This window comes from Arvicola amphibius, chromosome 2 (genome assembly GCF_903992535.2).
Source record: "Arvicola amphibius chromosome 2, mArvAmp1.2, whole genome shotgun sequence".
NCBI classification, from domain to species: Eukaryota; Metazoa; Chordata; class Mammalia; order Rodentia; family Cricetidae; genus Arvicola; species Arvicola amphibius.
In genome coordinates this window covers 181,974,812-181,994,763 of record NC_052048.2, presented here as the reverse complement: position 1 = coordinate 181,994,763, position 19,952 = coordinate 181,974,812, and the positions used below count along the sequence as shown (strand labels likewise).

The following is a 19,952-nucleotide window of genomic DNA, read 5'->3' as shown; positions in this document are numbered from 1 at the left end:
ATGCCACAGCAGAGGTCAGAAGAGAACTTGGTAGGACTCAGTTCTCTCCATCCATCTTTATTTATGTGGGTTTTGGGGGGGGTCAAACTCAGGTGGCCAGGCTGCATGGCCAGTGGCTTGACTTAATGAGCTAGCTCCTAGTTATCTCTTTGACCCATTTTCATACCGACATGAAAAGATTAACTCTTTCCCTGCCCTTTCTCCACAACTATCTCACCCAGATTCGTGACCCTGGGTTTCATTTGAGTCAAGAGCCCATGGGCTTAACTTTTCCTCCCAAAGTTTTTCTGTCTTACGATACGTTCTTTCTGACCAGAGCATTCCCCACACCTTGCGGAAGCAGTTTTAAGGCTCAGAAACAGAAGAACACCCCAGAACCTGTCCCTCCTGCCCTGTCCCTCCCAGGAAGAGCACTCATCTGCAGAGCAATGTTGGAATATACTCTTTCCTTCAAAGACCCTTTTTTGGAATCTTGGGTGCCGTGGTAGTAAAACCCCTTCCTCTACTGTCTTGAAAGAAGGTGTTTGCGGGAAGCACAACCATGAATGCAGGCTACCCCGGACTGAGCCGCTCTGCCGGGGATGAGAACCTGCCCTGGCTTCTGTGAAAAGCCTGGCAGGTGGAAATTCCCATTTCCCTCCTTGTGCTCAGGGACCTATCTCTGCTCAGCCCCAGGCCCAGTCCCCTTGGTGTTCAGACGCCCAGGAGCTTGGCCTGAGGTCTGGAAGTACAGTAATAAATTCACGGTGGGCTGACTAAATGAAGCTGACTGACACTTGTTACTATATCCAGTAACCACATACAGTTTTAGCTGTCATTTTAAAAATAATAAAAACCTGCGTTGACTCCAGCACAAGCAAATCTAGCTTACTTACTCCTCCCTGCAGCAGGCTCTGTAGGCAGACAACACAGGTTCTTGGTCTTAAGCCTTGTTTGCTAGGTGGCCATGGAGGAGCTTTAAGAAGTGTGCAGGCTCGGGGAGTTAGGATAAGAACCAAACGAAACACGCCCTCCCATCCAGCCCGTTAGACGTGGTTGCCTCACATCCGGTGAGGCTGAGGACTCTGACAGTCAGTGAATGCCACTGTCATCACAGCCAGGTACACTTTCATTATACTCCCGGAAAGGCTGGAGTTTAACCCGGCTCAAGAGCTGCTGGCTAAGCCTCCCCTAGCTCTTTGGGAGATTGGAAGCCATTGGTTTATGCCACTAAGAGTTGGGACTTTGGATTTTCTGGCCCAGGCTGTTGGCTTAAGATTTAGGGTAAGCATTCAAAAAGAGGCTGGTAAGGACCTGGAGAAGACAGAGGCTCCTCAGGGGAGCCGTGTGTGTGCCCGTCCAGAGATTGCAGCCCTAGGACCCGTCAGAAACTGATGTGTGATTCACCGACCTGCTGTAAATCGAATCTAGTTAGTCTTGATTTCTCCACTGGGGCAGACAGAATCCGATCTGGGCTTCCATTTACTTCAGCGTGCCAGGGAAGAACCTCTCCTGTGACAGCCTGCTCCGGTGTTTTCGGTAGACTCCAGGGGCTTCTCCCCTGAACGCCCCCCCCCCCCCCCCCCCGCCGAAACTGAGCCTCTTGGTGGCGCCTCCCGCCCTTCTGCAGAGGGCACCCTGGGCCGCCAACCTGAATGTTAAACATTAGTAAATGCAAGTTTGATTTCTCTCTTTAAACTGTCAGTCTCCTGGGTCGTGTTGAACTTGGTTTCCTCTTGGGGATCCTCTGGCAGAACTGTCAAAACCAAAATCTAGTCGACAGCGGCTCATCCGCCACACCGCGGACAGCACCCGGGGCCTGTGGATGTGGCTTGCGGTCTGCAGGGGGCACCCGGGTCCCTCCGCGCCAGGCAGCGACCAGGTCGGGAGCGTGCGGGTCGGGAGCGCGGGGTGGGGGTGGGGGGCCGGAAGGGGCGGGCGGTGCGGTGCTTGAGGGCGTCGCAGTTCTGAATCCCTCCCCGGAACCGGCCGAGAGGAGTGCTGAGCACACTGCCCTGCCACTCGCCTGCTCGGTCCTGTTCCCGGGTCCCTGCTCTGCGCCCTCTGCGGGTGGGAGGGAGCGGCGTGGCCAGCTCCCGGCTAGTGCAGCGAGGCCCCGCATGTGCCTTCTGGGTGAGATTTTCCAGGCGCCCACCGGACCTCATCCCCTTGCGGTCGGCAGGACCTAGCTGTCCGCTCGATGGTTGGTGCACTTTGTGTTTGATGCTTTCTGCGACTTTGTGCACGTTAACTGTTAATTACGTCTGTTTCTGGTCTGTGGACAGTGGACGTAATGCACTGTCTGTCGCGTCTGATACATTTCTGTGTACGGTCACTGCATGGTATCCCACTTATCAACTCCTGTTCTGTGGCTGGACAGGCTAGGATGGTGCCCTGCTAGGTTTTTTTTGTTTTGCTTTGTTTTTTATTTTTTGTTTGTTTTGATGAAGTTATAAACAGTAATTCTGAATGAGGCAAAATTATCAAGCGGTATATGTTGTAGGAGCGGGGGAAGGAGGCACTGGCTAATGAAATCTGTGAATCAGAAGAAGGCCTCTGGGTTCTAGTAACCAGGTCACTGCCAAGGTGGGAAGTATGTCGTTATGGGTGATTGTTTGGGGTGCAGAGGAAAGGGAGAACAGAGTGTTTATTTCCTTCCTTCCTTCCTTCCCTCCCTCCCTCCCTCCCTCCCTCCCTCCCTTCTTCTTCCTAGCATGCAGAGGTGACAGGAAAGCATTTCTTGTTGCCCCAGCTACCTCTGGGGCACAGAGCAATGGAGTGGTCACAGAACTTATTAGTCCTACCTGCCGCTGTCCCTCCGTTTGACACGCTGCAGATGGCTTGGCCTTCTGGGTTTCGCTCACCTCCAGCATGCCCTGCGCTGACCAGCAGTTGTTGCTGGCTACTGATAGATCGTTGACTTACTCGATCTACCCATTTGCTTCCCCTTGTAGGCATCGAAGATCGGCACCCATCGGGGACAAATAAGCCCCGTGTGACAGGAGAATGTGATTTTTGTCCTGCCCCAGAGAAGCAAGTCACTGAGTGTGAAAAACTATAGCCATGGGATCCCCAAAATCTGAGAACAAAAAGAGAGTCCTTCCCTCATGGATGACAGCCCCTGAGGATGAGCGGAGGGAGCTGTCAGTGAAGACATCCAAAAGGAAGAGAAGAGCGGCTGCGCAGGATGGGGTAGCAACAAGGTGGGACAACCTGGTCAGAGAGTGGGCAGGACAGTGGGGTGGGTGGCATCCTTCTAGCAGAGTCTGAGGTCTCAGCTGTCTCCTCACAGAACCACCACCCCCCCCAGTCTCTGTGGTGGTGAGGGCCCGCCACCTAGCTGTTGGCACAGGCAGTGAGTTCTGTACACAAACCATTCCCCCAGGAGCCCTGTTGTCCAAAGTGCTAGTCTCTTCATTTGTGAGAAAAATCCTAAGAAGGCGAGAGGGGTGGATGTGCACCCTAGCTGCCTGAGTGGTGCCTGCATTTCCTGGGGACAGAGCGTCAAGAAATCAGAAGTTGTGGGTGTGAGGTGGATGCCGGTGATGGGGGGGGGAGAGCTTTAGGTTGCCATTATCAAGTGGGAGGTGGGGGGAGCCCTGCCGGGGTCTCAGAAAGGGCATTAGGCTTTCAGTGCTACGCTTGCTGGCTCTTCCCTGGCCACCTGTTCCCTTTGTAGTTGCTGAAGCCTAAACATATTCTCGCTTTCAGGCACAAATTGGGCCCTGGCCTGACGGCCTGTATTTGCTGTGTCCACTGTTTGTTTGATTTTGAGACAGGGCCTATGTAGCCCTGGCTAGCCTGGAATTAGCTCTGTAGACCAGGCTGGCCTTGAGGTCACAGAGATCCACGTGCCTTTGCCTCCCAAGTGCTGGGATTAGTGTGCACCACAATGGCTGGCTGGCTGTCCACTGGGTGTTTCGAGGAAGCCAGCCATCATCCCATTCCCAGGTCCTTGTGAGGGAGTCCATGGAGGGTTGGTAGCCCTGCGCTCTGTCCGTGGGCCACCAGGATGAGGAAATTCTTCAGAGAAGCAGTATACCCCCCCTTCCCCTGGAGGATGCTTCCGTTTCCTTCCTCCTTGTGAGCCCCTCTGTCCTCAGCTGTGGTTTTGTGTATTTCAGGTCCCCCGCCACGAAGACTGTGTACTGCATGAATGAAGCTGAAATGGTTGATGTGGCCCTGGGGATCCTGATCGAGGTAACGTCAGCTCCGTGTCCTCTGACTCCTGTGACTGGAGATGATTCCTGGGTTGAATCTAGCCTGGGCCCTTGTTCCTGGTATCAGAGGATCTCACCTCTTTCTCTTGCTCGCTTTTCTCAGCTGTGTTCCTCTCAGCTACTTCCTCTGTGTGGTGTGTATCATGTGGAATAAGACTAGCTCTGTGGGTGGGGTGTGGGTAACTACTGGCACGTTTGTGAGGGGCACACGGGGGTGGGAGAGGAGCTCCTTACCAGCCCTCCTCTCAGCAGGAAGGCTGTGGAAGTTTCCCGGCTTCTGGAAGGGGAGGCGGCCCTGCCGTGAAGTTGCAGGGTTCTCTTTCCCCCACCTGCGTGCTTTAGAGCAGTGTATTGTCTCTACTGTGCTCATGGTATCCTAGGGCTGCAGTGATCTGGGATGTTACTGTCCCCAAGCAACTGAAGCTGTGCCGCCATCTGGCGGTGGAGTTCAGTTAGGCCCACAACAGGTGTTATAGGAGGAGCTCCTGGTACTCTTGCCTTGCCTTCCCATTCATGGTTTTCAGTTGTTTTCCCTTCCACTCAGCTATTCCTCATACCCAGGCCTGCATTTTTCCCTCGTGGGTCCTGAGCTTGAGGTGCGGGGAGCAGTGGAGTGAGGTGAGGGCGGGTGCCCATGCCATGGGAGCACTGCCTGACCTGGCCATTTGCTGCGCTGGCTTTGCAGTTGGCTCTGAGTGTGTCCGCGTCACTGCTGCACACACTAGTGCGTCAGGGAAACAACCCGCGGTGGTGAGCCTGTCCTGTCTTCTGCTCCGCAGGCCCGCACACAGGAAATGCCGTCTCTGGTGGCCGCTGATAAACTGCAGCTCTCCCCTCCCTACCCGGCAGCGTCTCCTCACACCAGTTCCCCCGGGAGCAGCAGCGAGGAAGAGGGCAGCGGGAGCAGCTCGCCTGCTTTAGACCTCAGCCCTTCCCAGGGGCCAGAAGCCACCGACTCGCCCTGTGGCAGCAGCCCGAAGGAGGAAAAGGAGGAGGAAGATGTGTTAAAGTATGTCAGGGAAATATTTTTCAGTTGATGTGAACTGTTCACTGGACTCTCTGCTGAGAGCAGTGGGGTCTGTTGAGAACTCAGGATACTGCCTACCCCTGCCACCCTTGAAAACCAGGCCTTGCTCCCAGCTTCCAGTCCCAGGCGGCTTTCATGAGGGGGGAGGGGGCTTTTCTGAATGGGGAAGACATATTGCAGGATGCACAAATGCATCCCATTAGAGTCTTGTCCTGAACTGCCCTCTAACTCAGAGGGTCTGGCATCCCAGCCCTGGGTTTTATTCAAATACCAGCAAAAATGAGGTCGTGGGCTCACTTGCTGGAAGCAAAGTTATCGGTGCTGAGAACACCAGCATTCCAGATAGGCAGCCAGAGCTCACCCTAAGGAGGAGGCCTGCACACAGTCTCCATCATGACACAGTCCAGCAACCGACTTCCCCCTCCAGCCTAAAATCCTGGCGGCTGCCCACAGTTCCCCGCCAGACTAACAGCAGGGGTTCTCCCAGACTGGTGAGCCAAACTGGCCCTCTCTACCACCTGTCCCCTCTCTTCCACCCAGGGCCTCCACCGTGGGGGGTGGGGACAGGAGACACTGAGAACAAAAGATCACACCAGAGTCCATCTTTCTTTGTATTCACGGTGGCTTTTGATGAGCACAGCAAGAACTCATAGGTTTTGTGCTATACAGACATTGAAAACTATATAATGATGCCCCCAGTGCGTAATAAGGACCCTACTTCTGCCTTCTGCAGGTGAGGGGATGCGGTGTATGTTGGCGCGCAATTATTCAGTCAGGGCTTTGGCACATCTTGCATCTGCATTCCTGGTTCACAACAATGGTTTGACAGCTGACTCCTGTCCGGCGTCAGGTCCAGGGGCCTGTTCAGGGGACCCCACGAAGTTAGCAAGGATTCTCTTGTGCCCTGTGTTTCTTAGCTGAGTCCCTTTGAGGTTGTTCCTGGACCTCTGGGGCCAGAGTTCTGGTGTGGGGCATCAGGCTAGAGGAACAGAAGCTGGCTAACAGGCCTTGACGTTAAAGCGGTTTCTTCCGACCATCCCATTTGTTGCCGTAAACCTTCACCGAGTTCTTGTTGGACACTTTTGCCAGTCCGCTTGGAAATCTGGCCTCTGACAATCAGGCTCCCGCCTCCCTGAGCCCAGAGTGAGAGCTGTTCCGATTGGCTGATGAGCCCAGAGTGAGAGCTGTTCCGATTGGCTGATGAGCCCCAGAGTGAGAGCTGTTCTGATTGGCTGGTGAAAGCAAGGCTCCTTGTGCTAATGAGCTACAGGGTTTCCGAGTCCTCCAGAGAAAGGAAGGACACTAAGAAGCTGCAAGTACCCCAGCCATCCATGCTGCCTCCGGGCTCCTTGACACGGCAGCCCTACCGTTCAGTGGGTGGTTCCATCTGCCTGAGCTTGAGATCAGCATTAGCTACGAAACAAGGTGGTTGAGCGGACCCACCCAGCCACAGGGTCTCTGGCACCTCCTCGGTGCGCAGTTGGAATTGAACCCTTGTAATCCCATAAACCTTTAGGCTGGACTAACTAACAGCTCTCCCACTTGCTCTTGTCCCTCTTTTCCCGTGGAGGGAGCATAACTGTGGCCATAAGCAGGCAGATGAGCAAGACCTGGGCTGAGCACAGGGCTAGAAAGCCAGGCCCTAGCAAGGCGAGCCTGACCCACTTCCACACGTAGGTGAGAAAGAGGCTCAGTCCACTGGCCAGCAGGACGGAGGATGCCACCAGGAAGCCCACTGCCAGCTGCCACTCTCCTTCATCGCCGTTGCACTGGGCAAGGAGGAGAGGCAGAGGGACAAAGATCATGAGGACCAGGGCTCCGTACACACCAAGCCTGGCCAGGGCTAGGCCAACCTGAGGAACCCCCAGGGCTTCCAGCTCAGGAAAGTTGTAACAGTGTAGGGAGCCAGTGTCCTCCTTCCACAGACAGAAGTTGTAGAAGCCGATTCTCAGGTTAGGCAGGTCGGCGAGGTTGCCAGCCTTCCAGAGGAGAGCGTAGAGCATCAGAGAGAGGATCACAGCCGCGAGGATCATGATGCCCACGAAGGGCAGGCAGTTGCTCCGCCACAGCCTGGAGATAGCCATTTCTTCTGCCCGTTGCAGGGGGGACCTGGAAAAGGTCACACCAGTGAGTATCCAGCCCTTCCCTCAGGCCTTGGTGTTTAGAAGCACCCGTTCTTTCTGTGACAGGAAGTCCCAGGTCATGGTCAGGTCCCACTCACAGTGGGACCTCTGATGGGAGGTCTTTCCCAGGTCGCTGTGGAAACCTGACATATCCTGAGCCAGAGCCCTGATGTCAAAGGCTTTATTGCAGCATAGATAATATAAACCATCAGAAGCTCTGTGAGGGGGTGTCTCAGCCTCGTGGAGGTGAGTTGGGGTGCAGGCTTGATTTGAGTCTCGCTTCTCACTCTGCTGCTGACAACTACCTGGGAAACTGGAAAGAAGGCATCCAGCTGGGCTACATGCCAGTCAAATCAGTGCCTGTGCTCTGGCTGGATGTGAGGCTGGGTGGAGGATCCGTAGCCTGTGTCTCCTGCCCAATTTTGGGAACTGATTTGGGTAAAACAGGACCTCCCCAATGAAGAAATCATATCATTGCACGCCATTGATTTTAAAACGTCTGTCTGTCCACTTCCCCATACAACAGTAATCTATTTTTAGAAAATTCTGGAAATATGTCTTAAAGCAAAAATTAAAATAATCATTTATCCTACTACCCCAGAAAAACCACTGTTCTTTTTCCACGACTGTATTCCCCATGTGACTGTGCTTTTAAAAAGCATACTGTTACACATGGTTTTCATTGCCTATTGTGGCCATTTTTCATAGTTGGTGAAATAGCCTTCAAAACGTGATTAATGGTTACATAATATTCCATTCATAGGTTGGGTGTGGAGGTGCACACCTTTAATCCCACTACTCAGATGCAGAGGCAGGCGGATCTTTGAGTTTGAAGGCAGCCTGGTCTACAGAATGAGTTTCAGGACAGCTATGGGTATGTAGGGAGACTGTCTCCAAAAAGAAAAAAAAACAAACAAACAAATGCAAAACAACACCCCCTCCCCCCAAAAACCCAAATTTAACTCAGAGCTGTTTGTTTCACTATCTTGCTGATCTTAATAAATATTGCTATACAGACCTACAGAAAACTTGCTAATGCCATCTCTTTAGGTGTGTATAAAAATGCCATTTTGCCAGGTGGTGGTGGTGGTGTATTTCTTTAATCCCAGCACTCGAAAGGCAGAGTTCCAGGCCAGCCTGGTCTACAGCGTCAGTTTCAGGACAACAAAGTCTACATGGAGAAACCCTGTTTTTCCACGCCTTTAAACAAACACCTTTAAAAACAAAAAGTGCCTATTTTCCTACACTCTCATTACTTAGAAAAATTTTTTCATTACTCTCTTATTCCAAAGAGATTTTTAAATTGCTTCTAAAAGAGTCTGCACGCTGTGCCTTTCTCTATGTTCATTTTCCAGTAAGGAATAAGGAAAATATTTACACCAGGAATGGCTAGGAATGAAGGGCTGGGAACCCTGTGAGACACAATCACCAAGGCCCAGATACCAAGTCCTGTGGGCCTGCTGGGTGCAGCCCAGCATTAGTGGCTCTGGGGAAGGACCCACAGACCCTGTGGATCAACTTCCCAGGGGATGGACACATTGGGGAACAGCTGCTCTCACACAGTGCAGTGGGATCTCTGTGGACCACGTTTTTTTTGCACACACAGTGCAGTGGGATCTCCGTGGACCACGTTTTTTTTGCACACACAGTACAGTAGGAGCTCTGTATACCACATTTGTTTTACACATGTGCAGTAGGATGTCTGTATACTACGTTTGTTTTACTAAGGCAAAAAGGAATTAGGAGAGAAAGAACACTTGCCAGCCTTAAAGGTATATATGTGTGTGGTGGGGGGCAGGCGGGCAGGTGGGCTGGAGGGAGGAGAATTCTTTTCAATGGCCCCAAATATATAACACAATAAAGATTCATGGTGCGTGTTAGCAGCCCCCCGCCCCCGCAGTAGACACGCGCATGTTAGAACACTGAGGGCCACATCCACACTGCCTTTCCCCAGCATCTGGCTGCCTGAGTGTGTCCAGTTCCTGGCTCTCATGGTGCCTTCCCCTCCAGAGAAGCCCAGCAGGGGCCATCTGGGAAAGGCTGCTGTTCCTCAGGCTTTTGTCAGAGGCCTTGCAGGCTGGGGCCAGGGATGCCCTGTTTGAATTTCCTAGGAATTCTTGAAGAAGTGATGCTTGCGTTAGGAGGTTTCTCAAGACCGTAAGAGGCAGCCTTAGTCCTTATGTCACTGGGTTGGAAGGATGAAATAATCCATGTAGCCATGGTATGGAGAAATCCCCAACTTATTTTAAATGGCTTTGCCCATTTAGCAGATTTTTTGCAAAGTCTATACATGTGCTTTTAGAGGGGGTTTCAGGACATGGAATGGATTTCTGGGTGTGGGACCCATGTTTATCTAGTGATGATGTAGGAAATAAGGCTTGCCCAGCCTGTAGTACCCAGAAACAATCCGATTGGGGACTGGGAGGCTCCTGTTTGAATCAAGCGTATTTAGGTTAAAATATTACCCTTGAAGCCCTGCCAGACAGTGAACTTGGCTTCTTAGAGGAGACTACGGTTGTCTCAGCACAGCTCCTGCCAGGTACCAGGAGCCTTTGTTTGTGGCTCATTTTCTCTCAACTGATCCTTTGGAGGTTTTGGTATGTTACTGTTTCGTTCTGCCCTGTTCTGAAACGAGTCTCTCTATGTGGCCCAAGTTGGCCTCAAACCCTATAATCCTCCTGCCCCGGCTTCTGGAATGCTGTGGGAATGTCATAGAGAGCGGAGCAGGAGGACACTGGAGGGAAGGAACACAGGCACGTGGAGCACGTCTGTCCTGACTTTCCTCTGCCCTGCCCTCACAGGCAGAGGTCAGTCCTGGCCCCTGTGCCTGGCACCTGAGGCTCTCTCTACCATCTAGTGTGACTTAGAACTTGAATTTGACTGGGCTCAAGTTCTTTTGTCTTTGGCACCTGCTTCTTTGTGGTTGAGCTTCTCTGCTTAGGCTGTGCCCATTGCCTCTAGCCCACCCTCAGCTGCCAACTCCTTCAGGCAGGTCAGACACTGGGCTGTGTACTAGAATACAGTGTTCCTGAGGAGCAGCCTTCATCTCTCTTACCCTGAGAAGGCTGGTAGGATTTTTTTTTCTGAATGAATGAATGAATGAATGAATGAATGAAAATGCGCTCTGGTATCCTTAGGTTTACATCATGTGTTACGGTCACACTTCAGCAAGATGGCAGAGCATCCTGAGGGCCCTGTCTATGACTTTCATTCTAGCAGCCGTGTGGGGACGTTCACTCAGCTTCCTCCTGGAAGTGCAGAGGCTGGTAGCCAGCTCTGCTCTTCAGCTCTCTTGCCATAGCACCTGTATATTTGTTGGAAACCCAATGACACTCTTCCCGCTGTCCCAGCCTGCCCTGCGCTGTTTCTCTCACAGCCATGGCAATCACGTTCTCCCCACGAAACGACCCCAATCCCCTGTAATAAGCCTGTGCTCCCTTCCTTGAAGAGGCTCTAGACTAGCGGTTCTCAGCCTTCCTAATGATGCCACCCTATTAACACTGTTCCTCATGTTGTGGTGACCCCCAGCCAGAAGATTATTTTCGTTGCTACTTTATAACTGTAATTTTACTACTGTTATGAGTGGTAATGTAAATATCTGTGCATTCTGATGGTCTTAGGCGACCCCGTAGAGGGTCATTTGCCCTGAAAGGGGCCGTGACCCACAGTGTGAGAACTGCTGCCCCAGAGGCTGCCATTTTTAGATAAATGTCTTCCTGTTTATAATAAATAATTCATATTGGTTGCTGAAAACTATCAAAGCATGTTGAAGTGTGGAGAAAGATTAAAAAATCGTCGACAGCTTCTGGTGAAAGTGACCAGCAAGCGTATCTCCTCTCATGCTCTGTGTTAGGGTCACATGGATCTGCGTGTGCATTTCATGTATTATTACAGCATACATGTTTATATCCTGTGATTGCTTCTGTTATCCTTAAGGGCTTCCTGGAGCTCTTATAGGTTATAGTCTTTATAAATTATTCTCACAGTTTGTCTCATAACCACATGAGGGATGCTGTGAATAGATTTCTAGCAGTTTCACTTAAAAAATTTACACTGTTTATTTGTGTGTATGTGTGTTTGTGTGTATGCGTATGTGCTGTGAATATGTTTTATTACCATTGGTTAATAAAGAAGCTGCTTTGGCCTATGGCAGGGCAGAATAGAGCTAGGTGGGAAACTGAACTGAATGCTGGGAGAAAGAAGGTGGAGTCAGGCAGACGTCATGTAGCTGCCAGAGGAGACAGATGCCAGAACCTTACTGGTAGGCCACAGCCTCAGGGTGATACATAGATGAATAGAAATGGGTTAATTTAAGACGTTGGAGCTAGCTAGAAATATGCCTGAGTCATTGGCCAAACTGTTGTAATCAGTATAGTTTTGGTATGATTATTCAGGTCTGGGCAGCCAGGAAATGAACACAGTCTTCGTTTACATGTGTGTATACGTGTGTGTGCCACAGCACATGGATGGAGGTTAGAGGGCAGCTGGCAGGAGTCAGTTCTCTCCCTCTGCCATGTGGGTTTGGAGAATGGAAGCCAGGTTGCCAGCCTTGGCAATGATCTCCTCTCACCGAGCCTTCTCAAGGAAGTGGAATTAACTTGCTAATTCCACTGTATTTTCGAGATGAGGTCACAACATTGCCCAGGCCGGGCTTGAACTCCTGGCTAAAAGTGTCCCGAGTAACTGGGGCTCCAGGCATGAGCTGCTTGCTGGCGAATGCATATCTTACCCCATCCTCTCAAATGCTGCATATTCTTGAACCATCTAATCTTGGATATCGATGAGTCACTGTTACTCAGCACTCCCTTCAGAGACAGTGAAGTTCAGCCTTTTCCAGTGTTTACTGACCATCTGCGTTTCTTCTGTGGCGTTCTCTCGCTCTTTGTAAACAAGGCCTTGGGTTTGATCCCAACACTGCCCGAAAGAAACTGTTCTAGTTTTGGTTTTCCTGTGTGTGCGTTATGCAGGCAAAGGCTGCCAGGCCTTTTGCCCCTGGGCCACAGTAAAACAGAACCTTCCTGCTACCCCAGACCCCAGCACTTAGCCCTGAACTGAGGTTCCCGTTCATGTGGGTTTGAGGGCACAGTGTGAGAACAACTTCAAGGAGGTGGTGATCTCTGCTGGACGGGAAGGGAGCTCCCAGTTGTGGAAATAGGAAGATTAACATGAGGCCGTGGTCTGTCTGTCTGTCTGTCTGTGTAGATATCTTTAGAATTTACTCTAGTGGAGAATGGGCTGGTGGCTGAGAGGGGCATGACCACTGAATCCCTTCGCCCTGAATTATGATGTCAGGATCATTTTTAAAGTATGAAACAGAGCTCTCAGACCCCCGAAGAACATTTTAACAATCTTCTGGTGGCCTGAGGGTTGGTGACAGGAACTCTCCAGCCCCGGGAACCTGCATGCCCAGTAACAATGAGAAATAAAAGAAGCAGAGAGCTTCCCCACTGCATAGCTTCATATGTGTGGCCCTGGCTCTAAGATGAGCCACCTTCCACCTCTGAGGAACACCGGAAGGACTGAATCAGCAGGGAGACTGTTGTTTTTGGCACTTGCTTTCTACTCAAGGTGGCTGCTGTTTTAACTTCGGCACAGTGGCCATGACAAAATCTACGGCTACTTCAGCCAGCCATTGTGACTCTGCCATTAAGGGCCTGCGTCTCTAGCAGCGGCTGGCCGCACAGGCTGCAGCCTGGTGGGAATTCTGCCTCCCTAAGCTGGGACTCTGTCACTGCCGCTAAAGGTATCTTTAGCATTCTATTTATAAATAAGACTTGAGATTCAAAGACTGGGGTGAAAACTTGGGATCCCAGAGACTGAATAGCAACCAGCTGACCCTCTTCCCTTGCTGGCATCTCCAAAGGACCTGTACATCTGCTCTGCCAAACCAGGAAAAGCTGCACCAGTCCGAATCCCTCCCTGCTACTTCCGGTGTCTATCTCTCCCAGATGCCCTTTGATGCTCAATGATTACTTTCTGTCAACTAGTTGCTAGCTTAGCCTCCTGACCCAAGGTTAATTTTATTTAATTAATACAAACACAAACCTGGTGTTGGCAGTGTGATCAGGTGTCCCCCCCCCCCAACAGATGCCGGAGGCACCCCTGGCTCTGATTTGAAGACTCTAAGATTACAGACTGCTGTACGTGTCTGTTACTTCCTGTCACAGGGAAGGCTAGTGGCACTGCCCTCCATCCCTAGCTATTCCTGCTGCTTGGTTCTTTCCACGCAAAACTGCGTTATCTAAAACCCCACAGGGCTTTCCTGATCACACACCCAAGTCTGCCACTGCTCCTCATCACTAATTAGCCAGCATGTTCGCATCCCGATATTCAAGAGCCTTGGAGCTCCCTCTTCTCTGTTCTTACTCAGAAGCCTTTCATTTTTGTTGTTCCTCAGTGTCTCGTGGGATTCAGGCCTAGACTTCAGAAAGTCGGGCTTCCTAGCCCCCCACCCCCCGCTCACCAGCCTGCCCCCCCCCCAATGCCCGTGTCTCTAACACCGTCCCCGTGAACTTCGCCTTCTCTCTCTAGGCTAGTCTCACAGGACAGCCCTATGCTCTTTTTCTCTTTACATCAGATCACCCACCACTAGTGAAATTTCATGCCTTTCGTTTCATAAATCTTTACAGGATGCAGAGAGGAATGACATTTACGCACAGAAAGTCCCCACAGCTGGGGTTCCCTCTCCAGGAGGGTGCCGCCTAGGTGGCTAACACCCATCCTCTGCCTGGCAGGTATCCATGTGCCCCAAGGAAGGGGGAAGGACGGCTGCCACCCAGGAGCTCTCTTTTCCTTCGCAACATTCAAAACACTTCAGTAGCTGAGCGGTGGTAGCACACGCCTTTAATCCCATCGCTTGGGAGGCAGAGGCAGGAGGATCTCTGTGAGTCTGAGGTCAGCCTGGTCTACAGAGCGAGTTCCAGGACAGCCAGGGCTACAAAGAAACCCTGTCGCCCACATCCAACCAAACAACCAGAGAAACCACTGTCAGCCCCTCCCCTCCAGAGCTCTGCTCAATTGTCTGCCTGTGTGAGGGACACCTTCCTTGGTTAGCGCTGTGGAAACCGTATCAGCCTCTTCTCCCGTGAGCCCAGCCTGGCGGGCTCACCGTTGCTCATCAGCGTGCGTCACACCTGTCATAAAACACTTTGCTTACCCCGCCCTCCAGCAGAATGGAACTCTAGGGGAACAAGGGCTTCGTCTTTCTGTTTGTTTGCTTTGTTTTGTGTGTTCGTGTGTGTGTGTGTGTGTGTGTGTGTGTGTGTGTGGTGTCTTCATGTGTGGAGGACTGAGAACAGCCTTGGGTGTGTTATTCTTCCCTTAGGAATGCCATCTACCTTTTTTTTTCTTTTCTCAGACAAAGTCTTTCATTGGCCCAGAGATCACCCGTTAGGCTAGGTTGGCTGGGCAGTGAACTCCAGGGAGCCACCTGTCTCTTGCCAAGTGCTGGGATTACAAACACAGTCCACAGCTTCTTATGTGGATGCTGAGTATCTGACTCGGCCTCAGGCCTGCGACGCAAACACTTTGCCATCTCCTTACACACAGGCAGACAATTGAGCAGAGCGAGCTCTGGAGGGGAGGGGCTGACACAGTGGTTTCTCTGGTTGTTTGGTTGGATGTGGGCGACAGGGTTTCTTTGTAGCCCTGGCTGTCCTGGAACGCGCTCTGTTTTTGTTGTTGTTGTTTGTTTGTTTGTTTCTTGTTTTTTTAAGACAGGGTTTCTCTGTAGCTTTGGAGACTATCCTGGAACTAGCCCTTATCAGCCAGGCTGGTCTCTAACTCACAGAGATCCGCCTGCCTCTACCTCCTGAGTGCTGGGATTAAAAGCATCTGTCTGTCTGCCTGTCTGCCTGCCTGTCTGTCTGTCTGTCTATCGTCTACCATCCATCCATCCATCCATCCATCCATCCAATCTCTACCTATCTACCCTATCTATTTACATATCCTCTGTCTGCTTTTCTTTCTGCTCTGTCCTCAGCACCCAAGGCTGCTCCTGGCAACCAGACACATTCTAGAAAACAATCTCTGATGACAGAGTGTTTGGCTGGATGTCAGCAGCGGCCCATGTGACTTCCTCTGATGACAGCAGTGTTTGACTGGATGTCAGCAGTAACATGTGACTTCTCATAAGCCTCTACCTCTTTCATTTTCTCGACTTGCTCCACTGTCCTCTGGTTTGGTTAAAAACGGCCCGGGTTCAAGTCTTTCTCCTCAAACTACTTTCTGTTTCTACACGGGGCTTTGGGAGGTGAAAATGAGTTGGTGTTCTCATGAATGGACCAGTACCTGGCACATGCTTAGGTGCGTGTGCATGTGCGTGTGCGTGTGCGTGTGTGTGTGTGTGTGTGTGCACTTCGATCAGGGGTTTGGGGGGAGAAAAGGAAACTGAGGTAAGAGTGAGGGAGAGGCAGAGGGTGGGGTACACAGTGAGTGAAGTCAGAACAATAGACTCTGACAAGGTCAGGGAGGCCGCTGGCCTGAACAAACATGTTTAAGATTAGTGTTTGTGGCTGAGGTGTGGCCCTCACAGAAATAGGAAGGAAGGAGAGTGGGAAGTGGGTCGTGTTTCCTTTGGCAGATATATGAGTCCGTGTCCCAATTTTTCAGAATCGGGCTAGGACAGTTGCTGTTGCTTGAGTGTGTTTAGTGGCGTAGGTGGCCTCTGCGGAATGCTGAGATGTTTGGTTTCATGTAGGACTACACATGACAAAAGCCAGAAGCGTGGTCTGGGCTGAGGCATGGAAGGAGCTGACTACATGGCTCCTTTCATACTACTTGTCATTTGCCCCGCTGTTCTGTTGCTCTTAGTCCAGGATATAATCCAGCATGGAACAAAGTCTACAGAGGCTTTGGAGGTCTAGAGCATCCTTATCCATCACTTCGCCTTGGCAGGCCTCCGGCCAGATTGGGTGACTGCTGACCCATGGGCTGAGGACTAGGCTTTCCAGGACCTGACTCTGCCTCTCGAACCCTGCCGCTCTTCCCTGCAATTCTGAGATGGGCCACCCCTTCCCCAGGCTAGGATTTCATCTCTTGACCTCACTAATGATACATTAGAGCCAGGGGCCCTGAAGAATCAAAGGCACACTGGACAAACAAAATGTCACCCCCACCCCAACTAAGCCAGCGCTCTACTTGTGAGACACACACCACATAGATTTTTAAGGAGGTAATTTTGAAAAGCTTTGGGAAAGAAATCAGCAGGGCAAAGTGAGGAGGAGAAACCAGCAGGAACAGGCAATGGTTCTATACTAGAGGGGCGGAAAGAGCTGCATTAGAGACATTAGGTCTGAGGCCCGAGAGAACCTTCCATTAACTAGCTAATGCTAAAGTGGCTGATTGTTAGCAAGCCCCAAAAAGAAAATGAAAAACCTCCAAACTATTTTAGGACATCATCTCATACCATCTGCCAAAATAAACTCCACATGGATTCAGGAATGAACCAACATAAAATGGAATCTAGAAGAAATAACCTTTGACTTGTGAATGAGGAAGCACATTCTGAACTGAAAAACAAATCAAAACTACAAGGAAAGCACAGATTAGCTATTTAAAAAATGAAGATTTCTGGGCACCAGTAATAAAAGCAATACAAAATTAAAAGACAATGAGCATATGGAAAATATCTACAATAAATGAGGTAATTACTAGACCTAAGGTAGGGAAATGTTCATGCAAACATTAAAAAAAAAAAACCACTGCACAGCATACAAATCAATGAGCGAATACAAATAATTCACAAAAGAATGTAGCTAACATGAAACAAATCTCTTTCCCAATGCTTCTGAGGAATGCCCAGTAACAACCTCTGTCTTGCTAAAAACTATGGGTGACACCCTCAGTGACATCCCGAAAGGCAAGACTGACTTTCTAACACAGTGACTATGGATTTAAAGTCTGCATGTATTTTGACCTAATAACCCACTTTTTATAACCTTATCCCAAGACAGTATCAGGAATGTAACTCCTGATTTATACACAGGATGGGTTCTCACAAGAGTGGGCTAAGGCAGCTTGACTTCCCTGCCTTAGAAGTCAGTCAAGGCCTATGGGGATGATGAGCAGCATGCAGCTTCTAGGGAGGCCGGTACAAAAGCCCTTGGAGTGGCGAGTCATCTATAGAAATATGCACAGGAGAGAGGGACTAAGGAATTAAAGTCCCAATGCTAGCTAGCTATGGTATTTCTGGGTGAAGGCTACAGTAAAATAGTCCCCAAATGATGTGCTGTTTGTGGAAATGTAAAACCTCTAAAACAAGTGGCCATAGTAATTCGATAATGTGGGAGCCAAACTAAGAAGCTTAGGAAAGGGTATGTGTGAAACCATTTTCCAGCTACCAAGTCTCAGACCTGAGGTTAGGGAGCCCTGGTAGAGGACAAAGACACTGGAAGTGCTCTCAGTTGTCTTGAAGAAAAGATTTTTCCTGTTTTCTCTCCTCTCCTTATTGAACAACTCCTTTGATTTTACAGACTAAAGAAGTGTAATAGAAAGTATTGATCAGCCCAAATTAAAAACAACCCCCCCAAACCCTCAAGATCTGTTCCAAGGGACACCCCAGCCCCCCCACCCCCACCCCAAGAGTTTGCTTTGGGGGTTGAAAAGCAGTCCGTATCAACACAGGGTCTCAAAGTCTCTTAGATCCTATACACTTCTCTTTTAGGCAAGATCACAGCCCTTTCCTTGGTATTTTCTGAAGTCTTAGTATCAGTTTTGCTGCTGCTGCTGCTGTAGTGACCCGGTTTTGTTTGTCTGCCTATTTCTGGAGAACAGTGTGTCCCGAGGCCACAGATATTTACTGGTACAGGCTATGTAAAGCCCCGGCTGCACGCAGTTAGCCTGTGTGTTTCTAACCATTTACCAGTGTTACCCCTCAGCGTCTTTGAGGCAGAGATACACAATGATGCTTGCTCAAGAGCATGGGGGTAGGACAGAGGTAAAACGGAAGGCCACACACCAGGGAGAGAGGAGGCCACAGACACTAAGCAAGCCTTTCCCCCTGTGCCTTGTTAGAATGTAAAGGGATGCAAGCAGCAAACACCTCTGTCTCCACTGAGGAGCCCTGGGAACTACTTACGAAAACCAAGGCCAGAGCCCACGAACACTCATCAAAAGGTGACACAGGAAATCGGCTTCAGGGAGTGGATTCTTTCCTGGGCTGCTTTCTAATGTCAGGCTCCGGGCACTGGGGCAGAGGAGAGAAGCTGCAAGCAGACTCAGAGCTAGTGTCTCCTGTCTGCTGCGTTCCCAGCGGTGTCCAAGTAAACAACTCCCTGAACTTTGGTACATTTGTGCTGACTGACGTCATTATCAGCTGATTTCACTTTCGGTTTTTAACTTGCCAGTGTCTTATGACTTTTCAGAAATGAAGAGCATAATAAACAACTTCTCGTTGCTCACCGGAACACATGACCCACCACGGAGCACGCAAACCACCTGCTCAGTGAGCCAGGTGAGGGTCCTGATCAGACCGCACTGTGACTTCCCACAGGAAAGTAGATGCCAGCTTCCCGAGCTCCAGGGGGTGCAACCCAGATAAACACGACCTAGAATCCTTCTAGGGAGGGACCTCCCAGCCAGCACAGCAGGGGGAACGTAGGTCCCCTCTACTCATTCATTCAGAAAGCAGCTATGCCATGACCACCCCTTTTTTTGACTGTTTTTCTGAATTGGAAACTTTGCCATTAGCAAGGTAATTCTCAGCAGTTTATGGCGCAATGGGTATGGTGTAGTACCATTTCGAACTAAAAGAGAAAGAAAGCGGTTTGTTTTGAAATCGCAGGGAGGGACCCTGGGCCCAAGTTTACAAACTGCCTTCTTTGCTCCCATGGTTGCTGGAACTTTGGAACTGGGTAAGCTTGAGAAAGACAGTAGATGGCTCCCCGATAATGCTAAACTCTTGGGGTTCTCTTCCTTCCTCCATGACACCCTATACCCAATTGAGGTCTTACTTCATCCTAGGGATTCCCTTTGTCTCTGTGCTAGGTTAGATTCCTTATTTTTCTGGACCAAAAGCTTTTCTCTTCCTCGGTTTATTCACTTTTATTAGAATTAATCTCCGGCGATTTCTTGAGAAATGAGGGACACCAAAGGTAATCTTTTTTTAAGTTTGCCAAACTGATAATATCTTTATTTTATTCTTAAAATTGTTCAAAGTTGACAGAGCATAGCATTTTTAAACTAATCGTCCTATGGTGTCGAGACTGTATTCCATGCTCCCTTTCCTGTTATTGTTGGGAAGTTCAAAGCTGGCCTCCTTCCCATTATTGTCTTTTTAGCTTTTTGCTTTTAAAAGAAAGGGCCATTTTAGTGAGGTCTTGGGAAGAAAAACCATTTTCAATTGGAAGTCTAAGTCCACCCGCTGCCTCTCTCCTGCAATGTGTCTTTCTTCTGCTTGTGAGGTAGGGTCCCACCATGTAGCACAGGCTGGCCCCCAACTCTCAGAAATCCTCCTGCCTTTGCTTCCCAAGAGCCTTTGCTTCCCAAGAGCTGGGATTAAAGACCATGTCTGGCTCCTTCTCTTTCTCCCTGTTTTCATTCCAACAGGGCTAGCTTGCTTGGTCCCTCAGGACTTCTGCTGATCTACCCCATCCATGGCTGAGC

The 19,952-nt window shown here is 50.2% G+C and overlaps 2 protein-coding genes across 6 annotated transcripts; one reads left to right on the top strand and one right to left on the bottom strand.

The window, feature by feature from the left end:
- Positions 1–901: 901 nt before the first annotated feature.
- Cyren (cell cycle regulator of NHEJ) lies at positions 902–8,027 on the top strand. 5 transcript variants are annotated; one of them, XM_038320612.1, is made up of 5 exons: positions 902–1,263; positions 1,685–1,861; positions 2,934–3,182; positions 4,104–4,179; positions 4,979–8,027. In XM_038320612.1, the coding sequence occupies exons 3-5, from the start codon at positions 3,043–3,045 to the stop codon at positions 5,234–5,236; spliced, it is 474 nt and encodes a 157-aa protein (XP_038176540.1). In that variant the 5' UTR covers positions 902–1,263; positions 1,685–1,861; positions 2,934–3,042; the 3' UTR covers positions 5,237–8,027. The 5 variants fall into 5 exon arrangements, with proteins under 5 accessions (XP_038176540.1, XP_038176542.1, XP_038176541.1 ...); XM_038320614.1 differs by lacking the exon at positions 1,685–1,861; XM_038320613.2 differs by lacking the exons at positions 902–1,263; positions 1,685–1,861 and adding an exon at positions 1,955–2,182.
- Positions 5,820–18,613, bottom strand: Tmem140 (transmembrane protein 140). Its single transcript, XM_038320611.1, has 2 exons — positions 18,427–18,613; positions 5,820–7,335 (listed from the first exon to the last, which is right to left on the bottom strand). Exons 1-2 carry the CDS (start codon positions 18,456–18,458, stop codon positions 6,753–6,755), a joined length of 615 nt encoding a protein of 204 aa, XP_038176539.1. The 5' UTR covers positions 18,459–18,613; the 3' UTR covers positions 5,820–6,752.
- Between the last annotated feature and the right edge of the window lie 1,339 nt (positions 18,614–19,952).